At 61.3% G+C, this 18,645-nt stretch overlaps 2 protein-coding genes across 2 annotated transcripts; both read right to left on the bottom strand.

The window, feature by feature from the left end:
• Positions 1-1,431: 1,431 nt before the first annotated feature.
• On the bottom strand, positions 1,432-3,369 carry GDF1 (growth differentiation factor 1; the record flags this gene model as incomplete). The annotated part of the gene is made up of 2 exons (XM_082297673.1): positions 1,432-2,237; positions 3,108-3,369. 2 exons carry the CDS (start codon positions 3,367-3,369, stop codon positions 1,432-1,434), a joined length of 1,068 nt encoding a protein of 355 aa, XP_082153799.1.
• A 1,699-nt stretch (positions 3,370-5,068) lies between these two features.
• Positions 5,069-17,724, bottom strand: CERS1 (ceramide synthase 1; the record flags this gene model as incomplete). Its single annotated transcript, XM_082297718.1, has 7 exons — positions 5,069-5,111; positions 5,593-5,732; positions 6,257-6,404; positions 7,636-7,797; positions 8,432-8,612; positions 9,448-9,607; positions 17,503-17,724. The coding sequence occupies 7 exons, from the start codon at positions 17,722-17,724 to the stop codon at positions 5,069-5,071; spliced, it is 1,056 nt and encodes a 351-aa protein (XP_082153844.1).
• Positions 17,725-18,645: the final 921 nt, after the last annotated feature.

Below are 18,645 nucleotides of genomic sequence, written 5' to 3'. Positions count from 1 at the left end.
TCCTGCTGGCTGGAGTTAAGCCCTTAAAACACTAAAATGGAGCAGAGCAGGGCTGGGTGGAAAAACACCTGGATTTGGGAACGTGAATCCAATTAAAGCTGCTCCAGGCTCGGTCTTCAGCTCCACATTTGAGGTGTTAAACAAAAAAAAACACCATCACAGGGGACCCACAGTGGTTAAACCCTCAGTGCTTCCCCTGGGGGGAGGAGGTGGGAAAACTTCATCAGACCTCAAAGACACAACACTGCTACAAAAACAGCAAAAAACCCAAAGCTGCGTTACGGGGTCAGGTTCACAGTTCAAAAACAAAGAGAAAAAATTCAAGTCTGCCTCGGATTCCTTTTCAGTTCCCCCAAAATCCCGAAAGTGGTGGCAGGAAAGCCTCGCTCTGGCGGCTTTACACGCTCAGGGAACAGCTCAGGAGCTGGGCCTGGGCTCCAAACCTCTCCGAGCCCACGCTCTGGAAGTGGAAGAAAAGCGGCCAAGGATGGGAAGTGGTGGAAATTCGGGTCTCTGCTGCCCAGCCCTGCCCCGTGAAGCGACTCCTGAAGAGCTCAGTGACACCACCGCGCACAAAAGCCAACAAAGAAACCAAAAATAACCCGAAAAAGCGCAAGAGTGCAGAGCTCTGTGCTCTGCCCTCGCCTGAGGCTCGGCTGCCACCTGGCTCCTGCCCCGGGACACTCAGGGACACCCTGGGCTCATCGATTTGCAAATGAGGTAAATTAATACTGACTCGCAGCAGGCTGAGAGGGGAGGAGATGCCACTGACCCCACCACGCCTCCCTGAATTCCCTCAGCCACAACATCGCCTGCAGGATCCTGCCCTTGGCACGCGGCTCCCAGGGGATTTTTTAGGTAAAACCTTCATTTCTTAAGCAAAACCTCCACTGCACTTGGCCACCCAACACAACCCCTGTCCCTAAACCACCCCATCACCAACCACACCCTAAAAACAGCCCCCACAGCACAAGAGAAAGCTCCTGCCTGGCTCTGCCTCTGCTGGGAAGGGATTTGGTCACCCCATGCCTGTCCCTGCAGCTGGATCACACCCCGGCCCCATTTCACCCAGAAAAGTCATTTATGCCCTGAGAAATCTGCAGAGTTCAGCCAAAAACCCAAAAGCTGCAGCCCTGGGGTGCCTGGCACAAGCAGAGGGGAAATCTGGGATTCACAGCCCGGTGCCACCATCACCTGTGGAGAAGGGAACCAGCACCAGGCCTGGTCATAATCCCATAATCCCATCACCCAACTAATCCTAAATCAACTCCAGCAACGCCCCCTTAGTGCCAGACTATCCCCAGTGCAGAGGGGAGTCCCTGACGCTCCGGAATCACCTGAACACAGCGGGGATTTCACACACATTTCCATCCGTCCCTCCATCCGTCCTTCCATCCGTCCCCTCTGCCCATCCTTCCCCCACAGACCCCGCTACCTGCAGCCACACTCGTCCACCACCATGTCCTGGTAGTGCCGCAGCACCACGTTGTCGCTGTTGTCGTAGTAGAGGATGGAGATGGGGGAGAGCCTGACGGGGACGCAGCAGGGCTGGGGGGTGCCCTGGGGGTCCAGCGAGTGCACCATGGTCTGCAGCACGGCGTGGTTGGTGCTGTTGAGCTCGGCCGCCAGCGGGAAGGGACAGTCCCCGCGGCAGTAGTTGGCCAGGTAGCCCTGGGGCGCGATGATCCAGTTCTCCCAGCCCACGTCGCTGAAGCTGATGTAGAGCCGGCGGGGCTTGCACAGGGTGCTGGGGGTCACCGAGGGGCTTGGGGCGCTCCTCCTCCTGCGGGCAGCCTGGCACTGCTGGCCCAGCGTCACCACCAGCAGCGAGGTGGCCGCGAAGGCGTCGGTGCTGGCGCAGAGGCTCCGCAGGGTCCCGCTGTCCCCGGCGCGGCCGCTGGCCGAGATCTCCAGCACCAAGGCCAAATTCCTGCCCGGCATCTTCCCGTCCTTCACCGCCGCGCTCAGGTTGAAGAGGAGGGATTTGTGCAGCTGCACAAATGACCGCTCCACCAGCGGCCTCCGGCCGGGCTGGGGAAGCCCCCGGGGGGACACCTGGTAGAGCCGGAGCTCCAAAACCTGGCCCGGGCTGGGGGCGTGGTAGGAGTTGTGGTGGAACTGGAGCTCCAGCTGGGCCATGGTCAAGCGCTCGCCCTCCTCCAGCGCGGAGAGGTTGAAGAACAGGAGCTTCCGCAGACACAGCCACCCCTGGGGCTGCCCCTCGGGGAGGAAGCGGCCTGACAAAGAAGGAGAAACAGGAGGGGTGCGGGTGGCTGAACCCTGGGGCTGGGCAGGATCAGCTCCCGGGGCTCCAATCGAAGCTCCAGCAAGAGGCATCCGGGGCTGGCAGAGCTGCAGAAGGTGCCAGGGCTGCAGGGAGGGTTCCCGGCCCCATGGCACGGCCTGCAGGGAGCTCGGCAGGCCCCGACCGGGCTCCAGGCTGTGGCACTGGGACGCTGCAGCCACTCCAGCATCTCCTCTGGATGCTGCCCCGCATCCTGGGGCGGTGTTTTCCCCACCTGTCTGCCCCAGGCTGTGGGTTCCGGCTGTTTGGGATGGACGGGGAAAAGAGGGCGAACAGCAGCGAATTTGGGGAGCTGCCGGGTTTAGCCAGCCCCTGGCAAAATGGAACCACAAAAGAGCTCTGTGGTGCCTTGAGACCTCCAGGACACAACGCAAACAGTGCCCAGGGAACCGAGAACGGCTCAGAGGAGCCAGATGTGCCCTGGGGTCAGCCAGATGTGCCCTGGGGTCAGCCAGAGGCGTTGGGACAATGAGGAGCGGGGGGGACACAGCCCAAGGGCCGAGCATCCCCTCGCTGCCCCATCCCCGCTCACCCCCACCACCGCGGATCCCAAAGCCTGGGATCAAACCAGCACCTCGGGAGGGATTTGGGGGGGCTCCAGGACAGAGCCTGGCACAGCTGCCCCCCCCTCGGCATTCCAAACCCATAAACCACCACCTACAACTTCCAGACGGACTTCACACAGCGGGGATTTCTCCTGGGATCCAGCTCTGGGCGCTGCCCCAGCCTCGGGACACAGGGAAGGAAGGAGCGGAGCCAAGGCTCGATCCCAGGGAAAGCCCCGAACGCGGCGTGGCTGTACCTTGGTCAGCGAAGACACGGACGATGCTCCCGGGCACATTAAACTCCTCCACCCTACAGGCATCCAGCTCTTTGTCCGGCCAGGGCAGCGCCTTCCTCTTCTGGAAGATCCTCCAGAGCACGGGCGGCACCGGGACGGGGCTTTTGGGGCTGGGCTTGGCGCTCAGACCCAAGGATTTTAACAAGAAACTTTCCTGCAAGCTCAGCTCGGTGGCCAGGACGGGACTCAAGAGAGCCCAGGCGAGGCTGCGGAGAAGCCACATCGCTGCCGTCCTCGCCCAGACAAAGAGCAGCCCGGGCTGGGGACCCGGGGGTGTTGATTCCCTGATTGGAGCCTTTGATCTGATTAGTGCGCAATTAGCACCGCGGGATTCCCGGGACTGGGCAGAGGGTGGGATCCCTCCGGGGCTCCCCGGCACCCCTTAACCCTTTCAGCAGCTCCGCAGTCTCTCCCGCATCTCCACCGCGTCCACTTGAGGTCCAGCACAGCCCGTGGGGTCAGGGGTGAGGGTGGAAAATCCAGCGCTGCTCCCTAAAACCCCGCCCGGACCCAGGGGCAGACCCTGAGCCGGCTCTTCCTCCCCAACCCCTTTTTTTTTAACCTAATCACGGCGTCCAACGCTTTTCTCTTAAGGCCACCAACTGCCAGCACATCAAACCATCCAAGTCCTGCTTCACGCAGCCCCAAAAGCCCCCAGTCCGTGCCCCAGCCAGGCACCCCCAGGTCCCACGGTCCCCTCCTGGCCATCACAGCAGAGCTGCCACCACCACGTCTGTCACAGCCCCCCCCCAAACCAGCTGCAGCCACCCAGCTCTAAGCCAGAGCTGGAAAACTCCGTTTTATCCCTCCAAGGTCACCCCAGCTCTGCTCTGACCCACCCTGGGTTATCAATTCCCTTCCTGCCCTGAATCCCACTGAAATGCAAGGAATTCCAGCACTGGGATGCTCCTCTGACACCCTGAAAGTCACAGAGAGGGACAAGGCCCTGCCACAGCTTGGGGACATTTCCACCAGCCCCATTCGGGACCTTTCCTTGGCTCACACACAACGAGCCTGGAGGGGAAGCAACGTGAAGGACCAAACATGGAAAAATCCCACAAATTCCCACCCTCTCACACCTGGAATTAATGCCCTGGATCCCCCTCCCTCCTCTGGCTGCTGTCCCCAGCGGGGAGGGAGCTGCAGGTCCTGGCCCTGGGAGGGGACAGCGAGGGGACAGTGGGGTCTGAGGGCCCCAAACCCACAGAGCTCCCCAGGACAGGGACCTGGGAACCTGCAGGGCTGGAGCTGCCTGGAAAACCAACATGGGGAGCAGGAATTCTCTGTTCTTCCTTCAGCAAGGGGATGGTGCTCAGGGGGGAGGCCCTGTGGGACTCCTTAAGCCACTCCAAGACCTACTCGGGCTTTTCAAGCAAATTAATCCTCCCGGGCCTCCTCCAGAGGGCTGGGATAAAGCTCCTGAGGTGGGAGCTGCCCACAGGAGCTGCAGGTGACAGTGGCCCCTCCTGAGGGGACGCTCTGAGGGTCCCTCCATCACCTTCCCAGAGCAGGACTGGACTTTTCCCTGCCCAGTTTGGAGCTGGACCCTGCAGGAGCTGCTGGGGAAGGGTCTGAGGGAGGGTCCAGTGCCAGCCAGGGGGAATCAGAGCGGGGCTGAGAACGACAGGAGCAACACCAGGGACACAAAGCCAGCCTCAAATCCTACCTGGGCCAGCAAAGCCACCAGTCTCCCAGCCAGACTGGGCCACGGGGAGCCCCCAGGCCCAGGGGACAGGTGACAGGGCACAGCCCAGCCCCGAGGGGCACAATCCTGTCAGTGGCGTGTCCTCCCCGGCCCCAGGCAGGGCTGGCAGGGGGTCAGGGGTGAAGTTCTCCTTGGGCCTGTCCTTTGCAGGGTCCCAGAGCAGGGTCCTGGTCAGTGCCAGGCCCTGGCAGCTGCCCTGGCCACGGCCACGCCGCCCTCACAACCTCTTGTCCTTCACGAGGCCGTTCTTGAGGTGCAGCCTGGGGAGGAGCAGAGCCCATGGTCAGCCTGGCGTCCACACCACATTCCCTCCCTCATTTCCCTGCTGAGGCCACTCCTGTCCCCAGATTTGGGCAGTTGGACAGATCTGCCCCCAGGATCCAGCACGGGAAGGTACCCCCAGCAGGGAGAAGGCTCCAGGGAAACCTCAGAGCCTAAAGGGGCTCCAGGAGAGCTGGAGATGGACTTGGGACAAGGGATGGAGGGACAGGACCCAGGGAATGGCTTCAAACTGGAAAAGGGGGATTTGGGTGGGATTTTGGGAAGGAGTTCCTCCCTGTGAGGGTGGGGAGGGACTGGGACGGAATTCCCAGAGATGTGGCTGCCCCTGGATCCCTGGAAGTGCCCCAGGCCAAACCCTGGGATAGTGGAAGGGGTCCCAGGGCTGGAACTGGACGTGCTTTAAGGTTTTCCAACCCAAACCAGCCTGGATTCCCTGTGTGCCACCCCCTGGCCACGCACCCTTCCTTCAGAGCCTCGGGCAGTTGGATCCCAGCCTCCTTCTTCCTGGGATTCCTGCTCTCCTCCATGTCGTACTCGCGGAGGTCGTTCACCTCCTGCATCTGCCCCAGCAGCACCTTGGCCACGAACAGCACGATGAACTGGGGGGGACAGGGGGAACAGAGACCCTCAGGCCCGGCCCGAGGCTGGGGGGGACCTTTTCCTGCTGTCCCGGCCCCAGTTCGGGCAGGGCAGCTCCCCCCGGGATGGGGTTTGTGCCTCAGAGCAGAATTCCTGCAACTCCCCTTCCCTGATTTCATCCCAGGGGATGATGGAATCAGCAGCTCCCCTGCCCGGCCCCATGGGATCCCTCCTCATCCTCCTTTCCTTCCTTCCTAGGGGAAGGATGCAAGGAACATTGCCAGGCCATTCACACCTCTCCCCAGTTCCAGCTGCTGTTATCCTTCCCTCCGGATCCCCGGGGTGTGAGACAGTCTGAATTCCAGAGTGGGAACCCCCCAGCCTTCCCTCCTGCCCTGAACCCTGCAAACCCTCCTCCATCCCTGCAATCCCAGCAGCAGAGCAGGGACGGAGCAGCGAGGACAGGGGGGACCCCAGTGAGGGAGACATTTCCCTGCTGTCCCCAAGCCCAGTTTGGGCAGGGATGGCCACCAGGATCACCCACCAGGAACCAGTAGATGTTCATCAGGGTGAGCACGAGGAGCATGGCGTTGAAGAAGAAGTAGAAGGGGATGTTGGGGACGGACTGGAGGCTGGAGTGGCAGGTGGCGTAGAGCACCTTCAGGGGGAACCAGTAGAGACGGAACCAGAACCTGCCGGGGCACAGGGACAGCAGGGGTTTAGTGTCTCCCTGGCAGGGGACAGAGCCAGCACAGCCTCCTGCTGCCCTGGCATCCCAATCCCTGCTCCTGGCAAAGGCAGGACAGCAGCACATCCCAGAGGTTTGGTGCAGAGGCTGGTCCGCTCTGCGGGGCCTCCCAGCTGGGTGGGAAAACCTCTGGGAAGCTTTTCCCAGTCCTTGCACCCGCAATTCCTCACCAAAACTTTCCCCCAAACTGAGGCTGTGGCCCATCCATCCATCCCTCCATCCATCCATCCCTCCATCCCTCCATCCCTTTGTTTTCCTCCTGCCCGGCCCCAGGGGCAGCTGGAATCTGGGACAGCCCCACCTCCCTTTTCCTGCCGGGAAAAGCGCTCCTTGCTGCTGAACCCAGGGAGTGGGAAAATGGCAACATCTCCTCCTCCCTCCGTCCCTGCCCGGGGTCATTTGTCACGCTGGAAGCGCAATTTCACAGCAGCCGGGTGGTGACAGACGGCCCGGGGACTACAGAGGGATTCCGAGCCCAGCATGGGGCCGGGCTCTGCGGGGAGCTCTGCACAAACCGCGCCTCAAAGGGCTCCTTCCCAGCACAAAACATCCCAAAGCAGGCGCTGGGGGGGTTCCGAAAGCCGGGAGGAGGGTGGGGAGTGGGATCAGGGGGATAAATCCAGCAGGGAGGGTTGGGATTGGGATCAGAGAGCCAAACCCATGGGAGTGGGATCAGAGACACGAACCCAGCAGGGAGGAGGGTCAGAGTGGGATGAGGGACACGAATCCAGCAGGGAGGAGGGTCGGGAGTGGGATCAGGGACACGAATCCAGCAGGAAAGGTCAGGAGTGGGATGAGGGACACAAATCCAGCAGGGAGGGTTGGAGTGGGATGAGGGACACAAATCCAGCAGGGAGGGTTGGAGTGGGATGAGGGACACAAATCCAGCAGGGAGGAGGGTCGGGAGTGGGATGAGGGACAAATCCAGCAGGGAGGGTTGGAGTGGGATCAGGGACACAAATCCAGCAGGGAGGAGGGTCAGGAGTGGGATCAGGACAGAAACCGAGCAGGGAAGAAGGTCAGGATTGGGGTGAGAGCCACAGACCCAGCAGGGAAGGAGGTCGGGATTGGGGTGAGAGCCACAGACCCAGCAGGGAAGGAGGTCGGGATTGGGGTGAGGGCCACAGACCCGGCAGGGAAGGAGGTCGGGATTGGGGTGAGGGCCACAGACGCACCAGCTGACGCTGAAGGTGAGGCAGCCGATGTTGGAGATGACATCGTTGAGCCGGTGGTAGACCCCGCCCCGGTGCTTGAAGTACACGTTGAGCTTGGTGAACTCCAGCTGCACGTCATTGACGTCGTGCAGGAACAGCACCAGGATGCCCACGTTGTGGTACCTGCGGGGAAAAGGGGGGAAAATGGGGAAAATGAGGGGGGAAGGAAGGACAAAGGAGGGAAAACAGGGGGGGAGAAAGGGCAGGAAAAAAAAGGGGGAGAAAAATGGCCAGGAGGAAAAAAGGGCAGGGGGGAAAAAAGGGCAGGAAAAGGGGGGGGAAAGGTGGGGAAAAAAAGGCAGGAAAAGGGGGGAAAAAAGGACAAGGAAAAAAGAGTGGGAAAAAAGGGCGGGAAAAGGGGGGAAAAAAAGGACAAGGAAAAAAGAGCGGGAAAAAAGGGCGGGAAAAGGGGGGAAAAAAGGACAAGGAAAAAAGAGCGGGAAAAAAGGGTGGGAAAAGGGGGGAAAAAAGGACACGGAAAAAAGGGCGGGAAAAAAAGGGCGGGGAAAAAAAGGGCGGGGGAAAAAAGGGCGGGGAAAAAAAGGGCGGGGAAACAGGATCAAAGGGAGGGGAATGTTGATGTTGGCTCTCAGCACCCCCGGTCTATCACCCCCTGCGTGATCCAGCTGCACATCCAAGGGCTCGGGAGCGTGGAGAACCCACGCTGAGCCCACCCCGCTCCGCGCCCAGGAGATTCCCGTGGGATTCCCATGGGATTCCCGTGGGATTCCGCGGCCGGGCTGGGCTCAGGGCTCACCTGAAGGCGTAGGAGGAGGCGATGAGGGTCAGGGTGACGACGTGGTGCAGCAGCATCACCACCGAGTCCTTGCGCCACGTGTCCATGTAGGCGGTGGCGTACAGCGAGTGCCCGTAGAAGCTGCACTGCAGCAGGTAGGCGATGGCGATGTCCGTGGGCACCTCCATGCCCTGCTTCCAGTCTGGGGGGGTGGGCACAGGGACACCACTCAGACCAGATCAGGGGACCACAGTGGGGCTCAGGGGGGTCCAGGTCCCTCCCAGGTCAGCACAGAGGTGGAGGGTAGGTGGGGATCCAGCTGTTCCCAAACTCTGCCTCTGGCATCAAAACCTATCCTAGACCTAGGGGAAAACCTTGATTTTGATTTTGTGACCCTGCCCATGGCAGGGGGTGGGAATGAGGTGATTTTTAAACCCTGATTTGGTGCAGGGAGTTGGAGGTGATTTTTAGGCCCTGATTTGGCCCAGGGGGTGGGAATAAGGTGATTTTTAAGCCCTGATTTGGCCCAGGGGGTGGGAATGAGGTGATTTTTAAATCCTGATTTAGCCCAGGGGGTGGGAATGAGGTGATTTTAAAGCCCTGATTTAGCCCAGGGGGTGAGAATGAGGTGATTTTTAAACCCTGATTTAGCCCAGGGGGTGAGAATGAGGTGATTTTTAAACCCTGATTTAGCCCAGGGGGTGAGAATGAGGTGATTTTAAAGCCCTGATTTGGCACAGCAAATTTGAACGAGGTGATTTTTAAGCCCCGATTTGCTGCCCCTGCCCATGGCTGTGAGACGATCTTTAGGATCCTTTCCCACCCAACCCATTCCATTATTTCATTCTCTCCTGATTCATCCACTCAACCCCTCCAGCAGCCACCAAGGGACTGAAAGAAATGCTCAGACACCTCCTTGTGCCCTTTCTGCACCCACAGCGTCGTAAGAAATGGGAATTTAGGGGTTGTCTGCTGCTCTTCTCATCCCAACTCCCGTCCCCTTGAACATCCCAACCCCTCCCTGGTTCCCACTGTACCATAAAAGACCGAGGGGGGGTCGTGGAAGAAGGGGTAGTCGGTGCAGAAGAGCAGGTAGGCGCCGTAGGACCAGGACAAGGAGTAGAAAAGCAGCTTCCAGGCACTCTCGGGCATCTTGGCAGCATCTTTGGGCTGCAGGTTGCACCATTCCCCGAAGGGCTGTGAGGAAAAGGGGGAAAATCATCGGAGAGGGGGGAAAGGAGCATCCTCAGGGGGGGGATCAGCAGCATTCCAAGAGCTCTGGTGGTGCCAGCCAAGCTCAGGATCCCCATTTTTCCAGCAGGAATGAGGCCCAGAGAGGCTGGGGAAGGGGAAATCAGGAGGTTGGAGATCCTCCCACCCAGCCTGGAGCTGTGGAAGTGGAGCCAGGCAGGAGCCTGGAGCATCCTCCCACATCCTGGGAGCATTCCCAGGGCAGCTGGCTCCGGCAGGGCAGAGCCAATAACCGATAAAATAAAAATAAAGCCCAGGGAAAGCCCGGAGGGGAGGCTGCAACCGCGTTATCCCGGGCAGAGGGAGCCGGCGGCGCCACCAGCTGCCGGGAAAAAGCCTCTGGATGGGCAGGGAAAGGCTCGGCAGAGCCCTGGGCACGCTGGCACTGCCACCAAGTGCCATCAGCACTGGGGACCGAGCAGGACGAGCACCTCGTGCTGGGCCACCCCTCCCCACATTCCCAGCGGCTTTCCCAGCTCCAATTCCCCGGGGATTTCCCCCTGTGCTGTTTGCAGCTCCCTCCTGCCTGCTGGGAACTGCGGAGACGAGGCCAAACCTCCCCCAGATCTGCCCAAAATCAGGGTGGGGAGGACGGGCAGCTCAAACTCAGGACAAAATTCCTCATCCTGGCTCCCGAGGGGGACAGGGACACCCCAGACCTGGCAGGGACAGCCTGGGAACTGCAGGAAAACAATGGAGCAGCCTCAGGTTTTTTGGGAATAACCGGAGCCAGCATGGAACAGCCTCAGGTTTTTTGGGAATAACCGGAGCCAGCATGGAACAGCCTCAGGTTTTTTGGGAATAAACGTTGCAGGGGATGCTGCCCTTCCCCGTGTGTGACCCCTGCTCCCAGGGGCTCCGGGCAGGGAGGTTTTCCCTCGGTGGCAGCTGAGCAATTCCAGGCCCCGTTCCTGCTTCCCATCAGGGCAGTGACAGTGCCAGGGGCCCCTCCGGAGCCCCCGGGACACAGCACAGGGAAGGGGAGGGCACAGGGAAGGGTTTGAGGGAACCGAAGCGCCGATAACACCCAAAGCCCCCCCTCTGGGAGCTCCTGGGAGCTGCAGATAAGCTGGAGGTGAAAACAAAACGCCTGGAAAGTAACAGGACCCTGCCCCAGGTCAGCACTTTCTGCAGCCTCGCTCCTAAATTAAGGCCCCAGCTGTCCCCAGGCTGTGGCTGCGCTGGGTTTTGGCCCCTCTGGCTGGGTCCCCTTTTCCAGGAACTCCAATCCCAGCCCAAAAGCTCTGGATTTCCCAGCCCTGGGAGCCCCGACACGTCCCATGTTCAGAGCCACTGCCAAGGCCTTTTCCAACGGGAGCCACGGAGAGGAAAAAGAGGAGGAAGCTCGAAGGGTGAATAAATAATGCAGAGACACAAAGTCCTGAGCCCAGGAAGCATCAATTATTGGGGTGGCCACGGGACAGGGACAGGGCACAGCTCACGGTGCCAGCAGGGCTTTGGGATGCTGAGCTCGGCCTCAAATCCCTGCTCACCCCACAGGGGTTTGGGGTGGAGGGGCCCACAGAGATCCGTGGGGTCCACGGGGCAAGGACACCTTCCCCTATCCCAGAGCTGGGGACTGGAAAATTAAATCCTGGCCCTGCTGCAGGGTGAGGAAAAGTTGCCTAAATCGCTGAAAGGGACACCAGGAATCCTTAATTTCCAGCTTCCACATCCTCCCTGGGGCTGCTCGGAATCCCTCCCCTCCAGCCCTGCTTCCCTGAGCACATTTTCCAACCTTTTTCCCTGCAGAGGGTGGATTTGGGATGCTGAGCTCGGCCTCAAATCCCCGCTCACCCCACGGGGGTTTGGGGTGGAAGGGACCACAGGGATCTCTGGGGCCCATGGGGCAGGGACACCTTCCCTTATCCCGGAGTGGATTTGGGATGCTGAGCTTGGCCTCAAATCCCCGCTCACCCCACAGGGGTTTGGAGTGGAAGGGACCAGCGGGATCCTCCAGTTCCAACCCTTCCCTGGTCCCAGGGACTCCAGGAATGGGAGCCAGCTCAGGGAAGGATGGGAGGGGACCAGCAGCGCCTGGGGGGCACAGGGGGGACACAGGGATGTCCCTGGAGCTGTTCACAGGAGCCACCTCTGCCCTGTGGGGTGGGAAGGGGGGTGGGGGATGTCCTTCCATCACCCGGCTGCCGTTGCCATGGCAACGGCGCAGAGATGCCTGTTGCTACGGGCGACGGAGCTGCGTCGGGAGCCGGGATCTGGCTCCGGCTGGAAGAGCCCAGGGCTCCTGGCGAGTGATGTAATGGGGCTCTGCTTAAAGGGCAACCTCCTCCTCTTCTTCCCCCTCCTCCTCCTCCTCCTCCTCCCCACGGGCACCCTCCGATTCACCGGGAGCACCGATGGGCCCGGGGGAGGAGCCCATTCCCGCAGCATTCCCAGCAGGATGAGGGGAAGGGGCTGGGAGAGGGGTTTGGAGCTGCGGAGAGAAACCCAGCGGGAGCCGGGGCTGCCCACAGGGTCAGGGAACACCCGGGGCAAGGAGCAAACGCAGCTCCTCTCCCTTTTCCCAGCCTCCAGCACTGCCAGGGATCCTTAAATCCACCCCCAGCTCCAGCAGCGGGACAGGGAGCAGCCAGGGATCCCTAAATCCATAGTCGGGGATCCCTAAATCCACAGCCAGGGATCCTTAAATCCACCCCCAGCTCCAGCAGCGGGACAGGGAGCAGCCAGGGATCCCTAAATCCACAGCCAGGGATCCCTAAATCCAGACCAGCTCCATCAGCGGGACAGGGAGCAGCCAGGGATCCCTAAATCCACAGCCGGGGATCCCTAAATCCATCCCCAGCTCCAGCAGTGGGACACGGAGCAGCCCGGGATCCCTAAATCCACAGCCGGGGATCCCTAAATCCAGACCAGCTCCATCAGCGGGACAGGGAGCAGCCAGGGATCCCTAAATCCATAGTCGGGGATCCCTAAATCCATAGTCGGGGATCCCTAAATCCACCCCCAGCTCCAGCAGCGGGACAGGGAGCAGCCAGGGATCCCTAAATCCACAGCCAGGGATCCCTAAATCCACAGTCGGGGATCCCTAAATCCAGCCCAGCTCCAGCAGCGGGACACGGAGCAGCCGGGGATCCCTAAATCCAGCCCAGCTCCATCAGCGGGACAGGGAGCAGCCAGGGATCCCTAAATCCATAGTCGGGGATCCCTAAATCCACAGCCAGGGATCCTTAAATCCACCCCCAGCTCCAGCAGCGGGACAGGGAGCAGCCAGGGATCCCTAAATCCACAGCCAGGGATCCCTAAATCCACAGCCGGGGATCTCTAAATCCAGCCCAGCTCCAGCAGCGGGACACGGGGCAGCCGGGCAGGGGGGCTGTGAATCGAGATCCCCCCGCCCAGGGCCGGGGCCTGGCTGAAGCCCAGCGGTGCCAGGGCTGGCTGCGGGCACAGCGAGTTCCCGAGGGACACAAAGGAGCGGCTGGCACGGAGCATCCCCGGGAACTGGCAGTGCCACCGCGGCTTTTCCTGGGGCACAGGGGAGGGATGAGCCCGCGGAGCAGCCCGGACACATCCAGAGCTCCGTGTGTGGCTTCCCAGAGCCCCGAGGGGCTCTGTCCCCTCTGTCCCCAGGCTGGACACTGCTCCCAGATCTGGGATGGGGCTCCCAATGGATCCCAGAATGGCTCGGAAGGACCTTAAAATCAACACCTGCCACCATCCCAGGGTGCTCCAAGCCCCGTCCAGCCTGGCCTGGGGCACTCGCAGGGATGGGGCAGCCACGGCTTGCACGGGAAATCCATCCTGGAGGAATTCCTCCCCAGTATCCCACCCCACCCTGCCTCTGGCAGCTTTAAACAAAGGAACATCCAGTAAAAGGTCCCTGATCTCTGACCCCAAACGAGCCTGGGGACCCCGGGGCAGTGATTATCCCCCACCCCCGAGGGGAAGGAGCCGAGCAGGGGGTGGAGAGCCCCAGCTCTCCTCTCTCCATCCCTGCAGCAGCTCCGTGCCTCAGTTTCCCTGCCCCGTGCCAAGCTCTGGACGACGCTTCCCGCACAGACCTGTGGAAAAAAGCGCTTTTCCCACCAAAAATATTGACCCGATGTTATTTTTTCCCCCTTGATTTCTTGTCCCTGGAGGGCAGAGGAGCAGCAGGAGACGCTCTGAGGACGCCCCACGTGCTGACACAGCAGAGCAGCCCCCGCCGAGCTGCTCCGGCCCCGGGGAAGAAAGAAAGGGCCCTTTGTTGTGGCTTTCCTCCCCTCTGGAGCTTCCAGGGTTTGTGTTCAAAGGAGGGAACAGCAGAGCCTCCCCCCAGCTCGGTGTGCTCTGCTCCCAGACTGTGTTGGGGGTCACTTCTGGGGACATTCCCCTATCCCAGTGCTGGGGACTGGAAAAATAAATCCTGGCCCTGCTGCAGGGTGAGGAAAAGTTGCCTAAATCGCTGAAAGGGACACCAGGAATCCTTAATTTCCAGCTTCCACATCCTCCCTGGGGCTGCTCGGAATCCCTCCCCTCCAGCCCTGCTTCCCTGAGCACATTTTCCAACCTTTTTCCCTGCAGAGGACACTGGGATGTCCTACAAATCTGGGCACCACCGGGACAAAAACCCAGCTCCTGTCTGGGCCAAGCCTGGAGAGTTCTGCCCTCTGCAGCACAAAGCCTTGGGGACAGAGGGGACACCTGACCACCCCCAGACCCAGATTTCCCACCCAGAGGATTTTCATGGACTCACTCCCAGTTCCCTTCAGGGATTTCCAGTCCAGCAGCTCGGCAGGGTTGGGGGCTGGAGGCCGGGGCTGGTCACAGCAATTCCAGCTGTGCCTTAAATCCAGGGTTCTCCTGGATTTACCTGCCCGAGGGCACTGCCTGGGGAAGGAGAGAGCTCCAAGGGCTTCTCCCAGCTTCTCCCGCTCCTTTTCCAGGCTCAGGTGCCCTCCAGGGGGTTTAATTAACACAGATGTGCTCAGGTTGCTGCTTTTTAATCCAAGTCCTGGCTCCAAGGGCACAGCTCGGACACCAACGTGGCACCACAGGGGCAAATCCAAGGATTCCAGGGCTGGCAGCACTTCCCTAGAACTTGGTCTGAATTTCTGGAGCTGGTCTGAAACCCCAGGGAGCTCCTGCAGAGCACCCAGAAACCAGTGGGACAAAGAGCAGAGGCTCGGGCAAGGCCTGGGAAAGGACACATAAATCCCACAGGGATGTCCACATGCCAGCACAGCTGACTCTGATGGTCTTTCTCTACCTTTTAATCCACATTTCCTGCCCTAACTGGGATCTTTCCCACTCCAACACAACCCCTTGATGTGTTTGCACTGAGGATTCTGTGAAGAAGCAGCAAAAGAACAAAAATTTGCTCTGAGAAGGACGAGGAGAAAACCACCAGCACCAAAACTGCTGGAAAATCCACTCAAACCCAACCCAAACCCTTCCCAAACCTGCACCACCTCTGCTGCTGCTCCAGCCCGGCTGGGGAACCTGCTGGAGCAGGGATTTGGTGGGATAAGAGCTGGGGGAGAGCCCAAGGCACCAGCTCTGACCCCACAGAGAGCACAGGAAGAGGCTCCGGCACCTTCAGAGGTTTCTCAGAGCAGCCCTCGTGGCCGGAGCTGAGCGAGGTGCGTCGATGCTCTTGTGGTGAGAGGCGCTTCCTGCCCAGCTGCCGAGGGAGGACCGTGAGATTGATGGTTCCTGAGCAGGGAGGGGCGTGCTGGGCACCCAGAGGAGTCATTTCCATCCCCGGCAGCTCTCGGTTCTCACAGGGAGAGGCTCAGAATGAAGAAGGATGCCCCAAAAAGCAAAATCCTGACCAGGGAAGAAGTTCCCAGGGTGAAACAGTTCCTTTTTCTCCCCTCAACCACCCCAGCCCAGCACTGCCCTTCCAGGGGCTGCGAGATCCCAGCTGATCCAAACCAACCTCCTGATGGGTTTTATGGAAAAGCCACAACTCCCCTCCTCTCCCACAGCAGCTCCAGCAAGGAAAAGCTTCCAATCTTTTCAAAATGCAGGCCTGGAGGGACAGAGCTGTCCCTCCCTGCCGCCGGGGGAAAGCTGATGCCACCGGAACCGCGCTCAGCATCTCATCAGGAGCAGCCACACGCAGATGGAGCCACAGGAACCAGCCCTGCTCAGCCCCCCTCGCCCTTCTGCAGTTACAGGAGTGACCCATTTCCCCAGGGAACGACGCCCTGGCGCTCGCAGGAGCTGCCAGGAGCCTCCCAGAGCTCCGGGTGGGCTCCCAGGGCTGAGCCCTTGCTCTGGGGGGGCCTCACACGAGGGGGAACTGGAGCACGAATGGAATCGGCTTCGGTTTGTTCCAGCAGAGCCAGGGCTCCCTCCGGCCTCAATCCAGCACTGCCAGGTGCCCATCAGAGCCAGATGGGGCAGGGAACGAGGGAAAATCCAGTTTGGCACAAATTCCCAACACTTTCCTCACCCACAGCCCCTTCAGCAGCTCCAAACGGGTCCGGGGGGCTCGGGCTGGACTTTGCACCCCAATTAAGCAAAGGAGGAGCCCCTTTAGGGCAGAGGGGAGCAGCGGCTCCCACAGGGACACAGGGAGCTGCCTGATCCGTGAGGATCCAGCTCAGCCGGGGAATGAGGAACGAGGCCTGTCCCAGCAGCTCCCGGAGCTCCCCAAGGCCCGCTGGCACAGCGAGGTGACAAAAGGGTGTCCCCGCCAGCTCGGGGCTGTCCCCTGACCCCAAAATCCTCCAGATTTCCGGCAGTTCTGCCCTTAAAGTCCTCTGGAGGCCGGGGCAGAGCCTGCAGCATCTCTCGAGGAAACAGGGACGGAGCCACGGCGCAGGGAGGGGAGCTCCGCTCTCCTGCACGGCCGCGAACGAGCTGGAGCCGCTCTCCCCGGCCGGGGACCCCCTGCTCGGCCTGTCCCCCAGCCGGGCGGTGACAGGAGCGGGGGACAGCGGCCAGCGAGCCCCTCCGGGGGCTGCGGGGCCGGGCGGGAGCATCGCTGCATCCCCGCGCCCCGGGAAGGTCAGGCCGGCACTGCAGCACCGAGCCAGCGGCCCCGCGCCATCGCTCCGCCGCCCCAAAACCGCGGGGGGACACGCGGGGATGTGGCCCCGCTCCTCCCCCCGGGCAAGGGACAAGCCGGGAATAACCGGGAAGGAACAAGCTCAGCCTTGTGGGGATGCGGGGATGGGAACGGGAGGGGGGGAAGGAGCAGGGGGGGCTCTCCCGGCGCACCGGGATGCTCAAATCCTTCGGGATGCAGCCCTGGGAAAGGCACGGAATAACCCGGGAGTAACCGGGAAGAAATCACCTCAACCTTGCGGGGATGGAAACGTGGGGGGGAAATAAGGGGGAAAAGAGCAGGGGGGGCTCTGCCGATGCTCAAATCCTACAGGATGCAGCCCCCGGGCACGGGAAAGGCACGGAACCACGGAACAACCTGGGAATAAACCGGGAATAACCGGGAGGAAAAACCCCTCAGCCCTGCGGGGATGCAGGGATGGATCCAGGGGGGGGATGGGGCGGGGGGAAATGGAGCAGGGGGGGCTCTCCCGGTGCACCGGGATGCTCCATCCTCCGGGATGCTGCTCCGGAGGAAGACACGGAACAACCTGGGAATAACCTGGAAGAAAAAACCCTCAACCTTGCGGGGATGCAGCGATGGAAAGGCGGCGGGGGGAGGGGGCGGAAGGCGGCAGCGGGCGGGGGGGCTCTCCCGGTCCCTCGGGATGCTGCAGCGCCGGGAGGGGAATTGGGGCGCATCCCTCACCCCCTAAAGCACGGAAAACGCGCATCCCCCCCATCCCCAACCCCGCGGCCGGGGGCGGGCGCTGCCCTCCGCGCACCCCCCGCTTCCATCCCCATCCCGTCCCCGTCCCATCGCCCTCCCGGTGCCCGGCACTGACCCGAAAGAGGCGGCGGGAGCAGGCGCGGCGCAGCGCGGTCCAGCCCAGCGCGCAGAGCCCGCACAGCAGCACCTCCGCCCAGCCCAGGTGCGCGTTCTCGGCCCAGGTGCGGCGCGCCAGCTCCCAGCCGCAGTCCCCGCAGCCCCGGGCGGCCGCGGCCAGGCTGCCGTAGCCCCGGCGGAGCAGCTCCCCATAGCCGGGCATGGGCTCCGGAGGCGGCATCGCGGAGCTGCCACGGCCGCGGCCCCGCGCAGGCTCCGGCGGGGCGGGCACCGCGCTCCCCCCGCGCCGGTACCGGGGTAGGAGCCGCCCCCCGGCACGGCCCGGCCCCCCTCGGGCTCGGCCGGGGCTCCCGGAGGGGGCAGCGGCTCGGGAGGGACGCGGAGAGCGGAAAGAAAGCGAAACCAACGCGGTGGGAAGGCGCTGGAGAGGGGAAGGGCGAGGAAAACCCCAAATTTCGGTACCGGGGGTGATGGAACGGTGGGGAAATTCCTGTGACTGCCCTGGGGAACCCTCGGGGCTGGAAGGCGCTGGGCGCAATTATGTGGCAACACGGAGCTGCCGCTTTGGGGTCTCGGGTGCCAGTTTAGGAGGTTCAAGGGCAAATTTGGGGGTCTCAGCTGCCAGTTTAGGGGGTTCAGGTGCCACTTCGGGGCAGGTTCAAGAGCACGGAGCTGCACGTTCAAAATCCCTACCTGAGCCTTCTCCTGCCAGCGTTTCACTCATTTGATAAGCCAAGGAAATTGTTTCTCCAGGTATTTTTTCCCTCCCTCTCAGCACAAACCTCGGAGCAGCTCTGGACCTTCCCAAGCTCTTCGGGAGTTTCCAGGTGTGTCCAATCTCCCCCCACAGCTCAGTTTTGGGCACCTGTTGCAGTTTAAGGGTTTGGAATCATGAAAGTCACCTTCAAGATGAGTCTGGAATAATAAAATCCACCTGTGAAAATCAAACTCCCTCCCAAAGGTCACCCCTGATGAAAAGACCTCACTGAGCTCCATCATCATCCTCATCCCAGGCACCCCTGCAGCTGCCAGGGAAAAGGAAAATCCCCAAATAAAACCGAGTTTAACCTCATTTGGAGTCCCTCAGGTTGTCTGCAACCCCCAATTTCTCTGGGGCAGCAGGGAGGAAACACAAACTGAA

This window comes from Coloeus monedula (genome assembly GCF_965178545.1).
Source record: "Coloeus monedula genome assembly, chromosome: 27".
NCBI lineage: Eukaryota > Metazoa > Chordata > Aves > Passeriformes > Corvidae > Coloeus > Coloeus monedula.
Note: the sequence above shows the minus strand (reverse complement) of the source record. Positions and strands in the feature narration are given on the sequence as shown.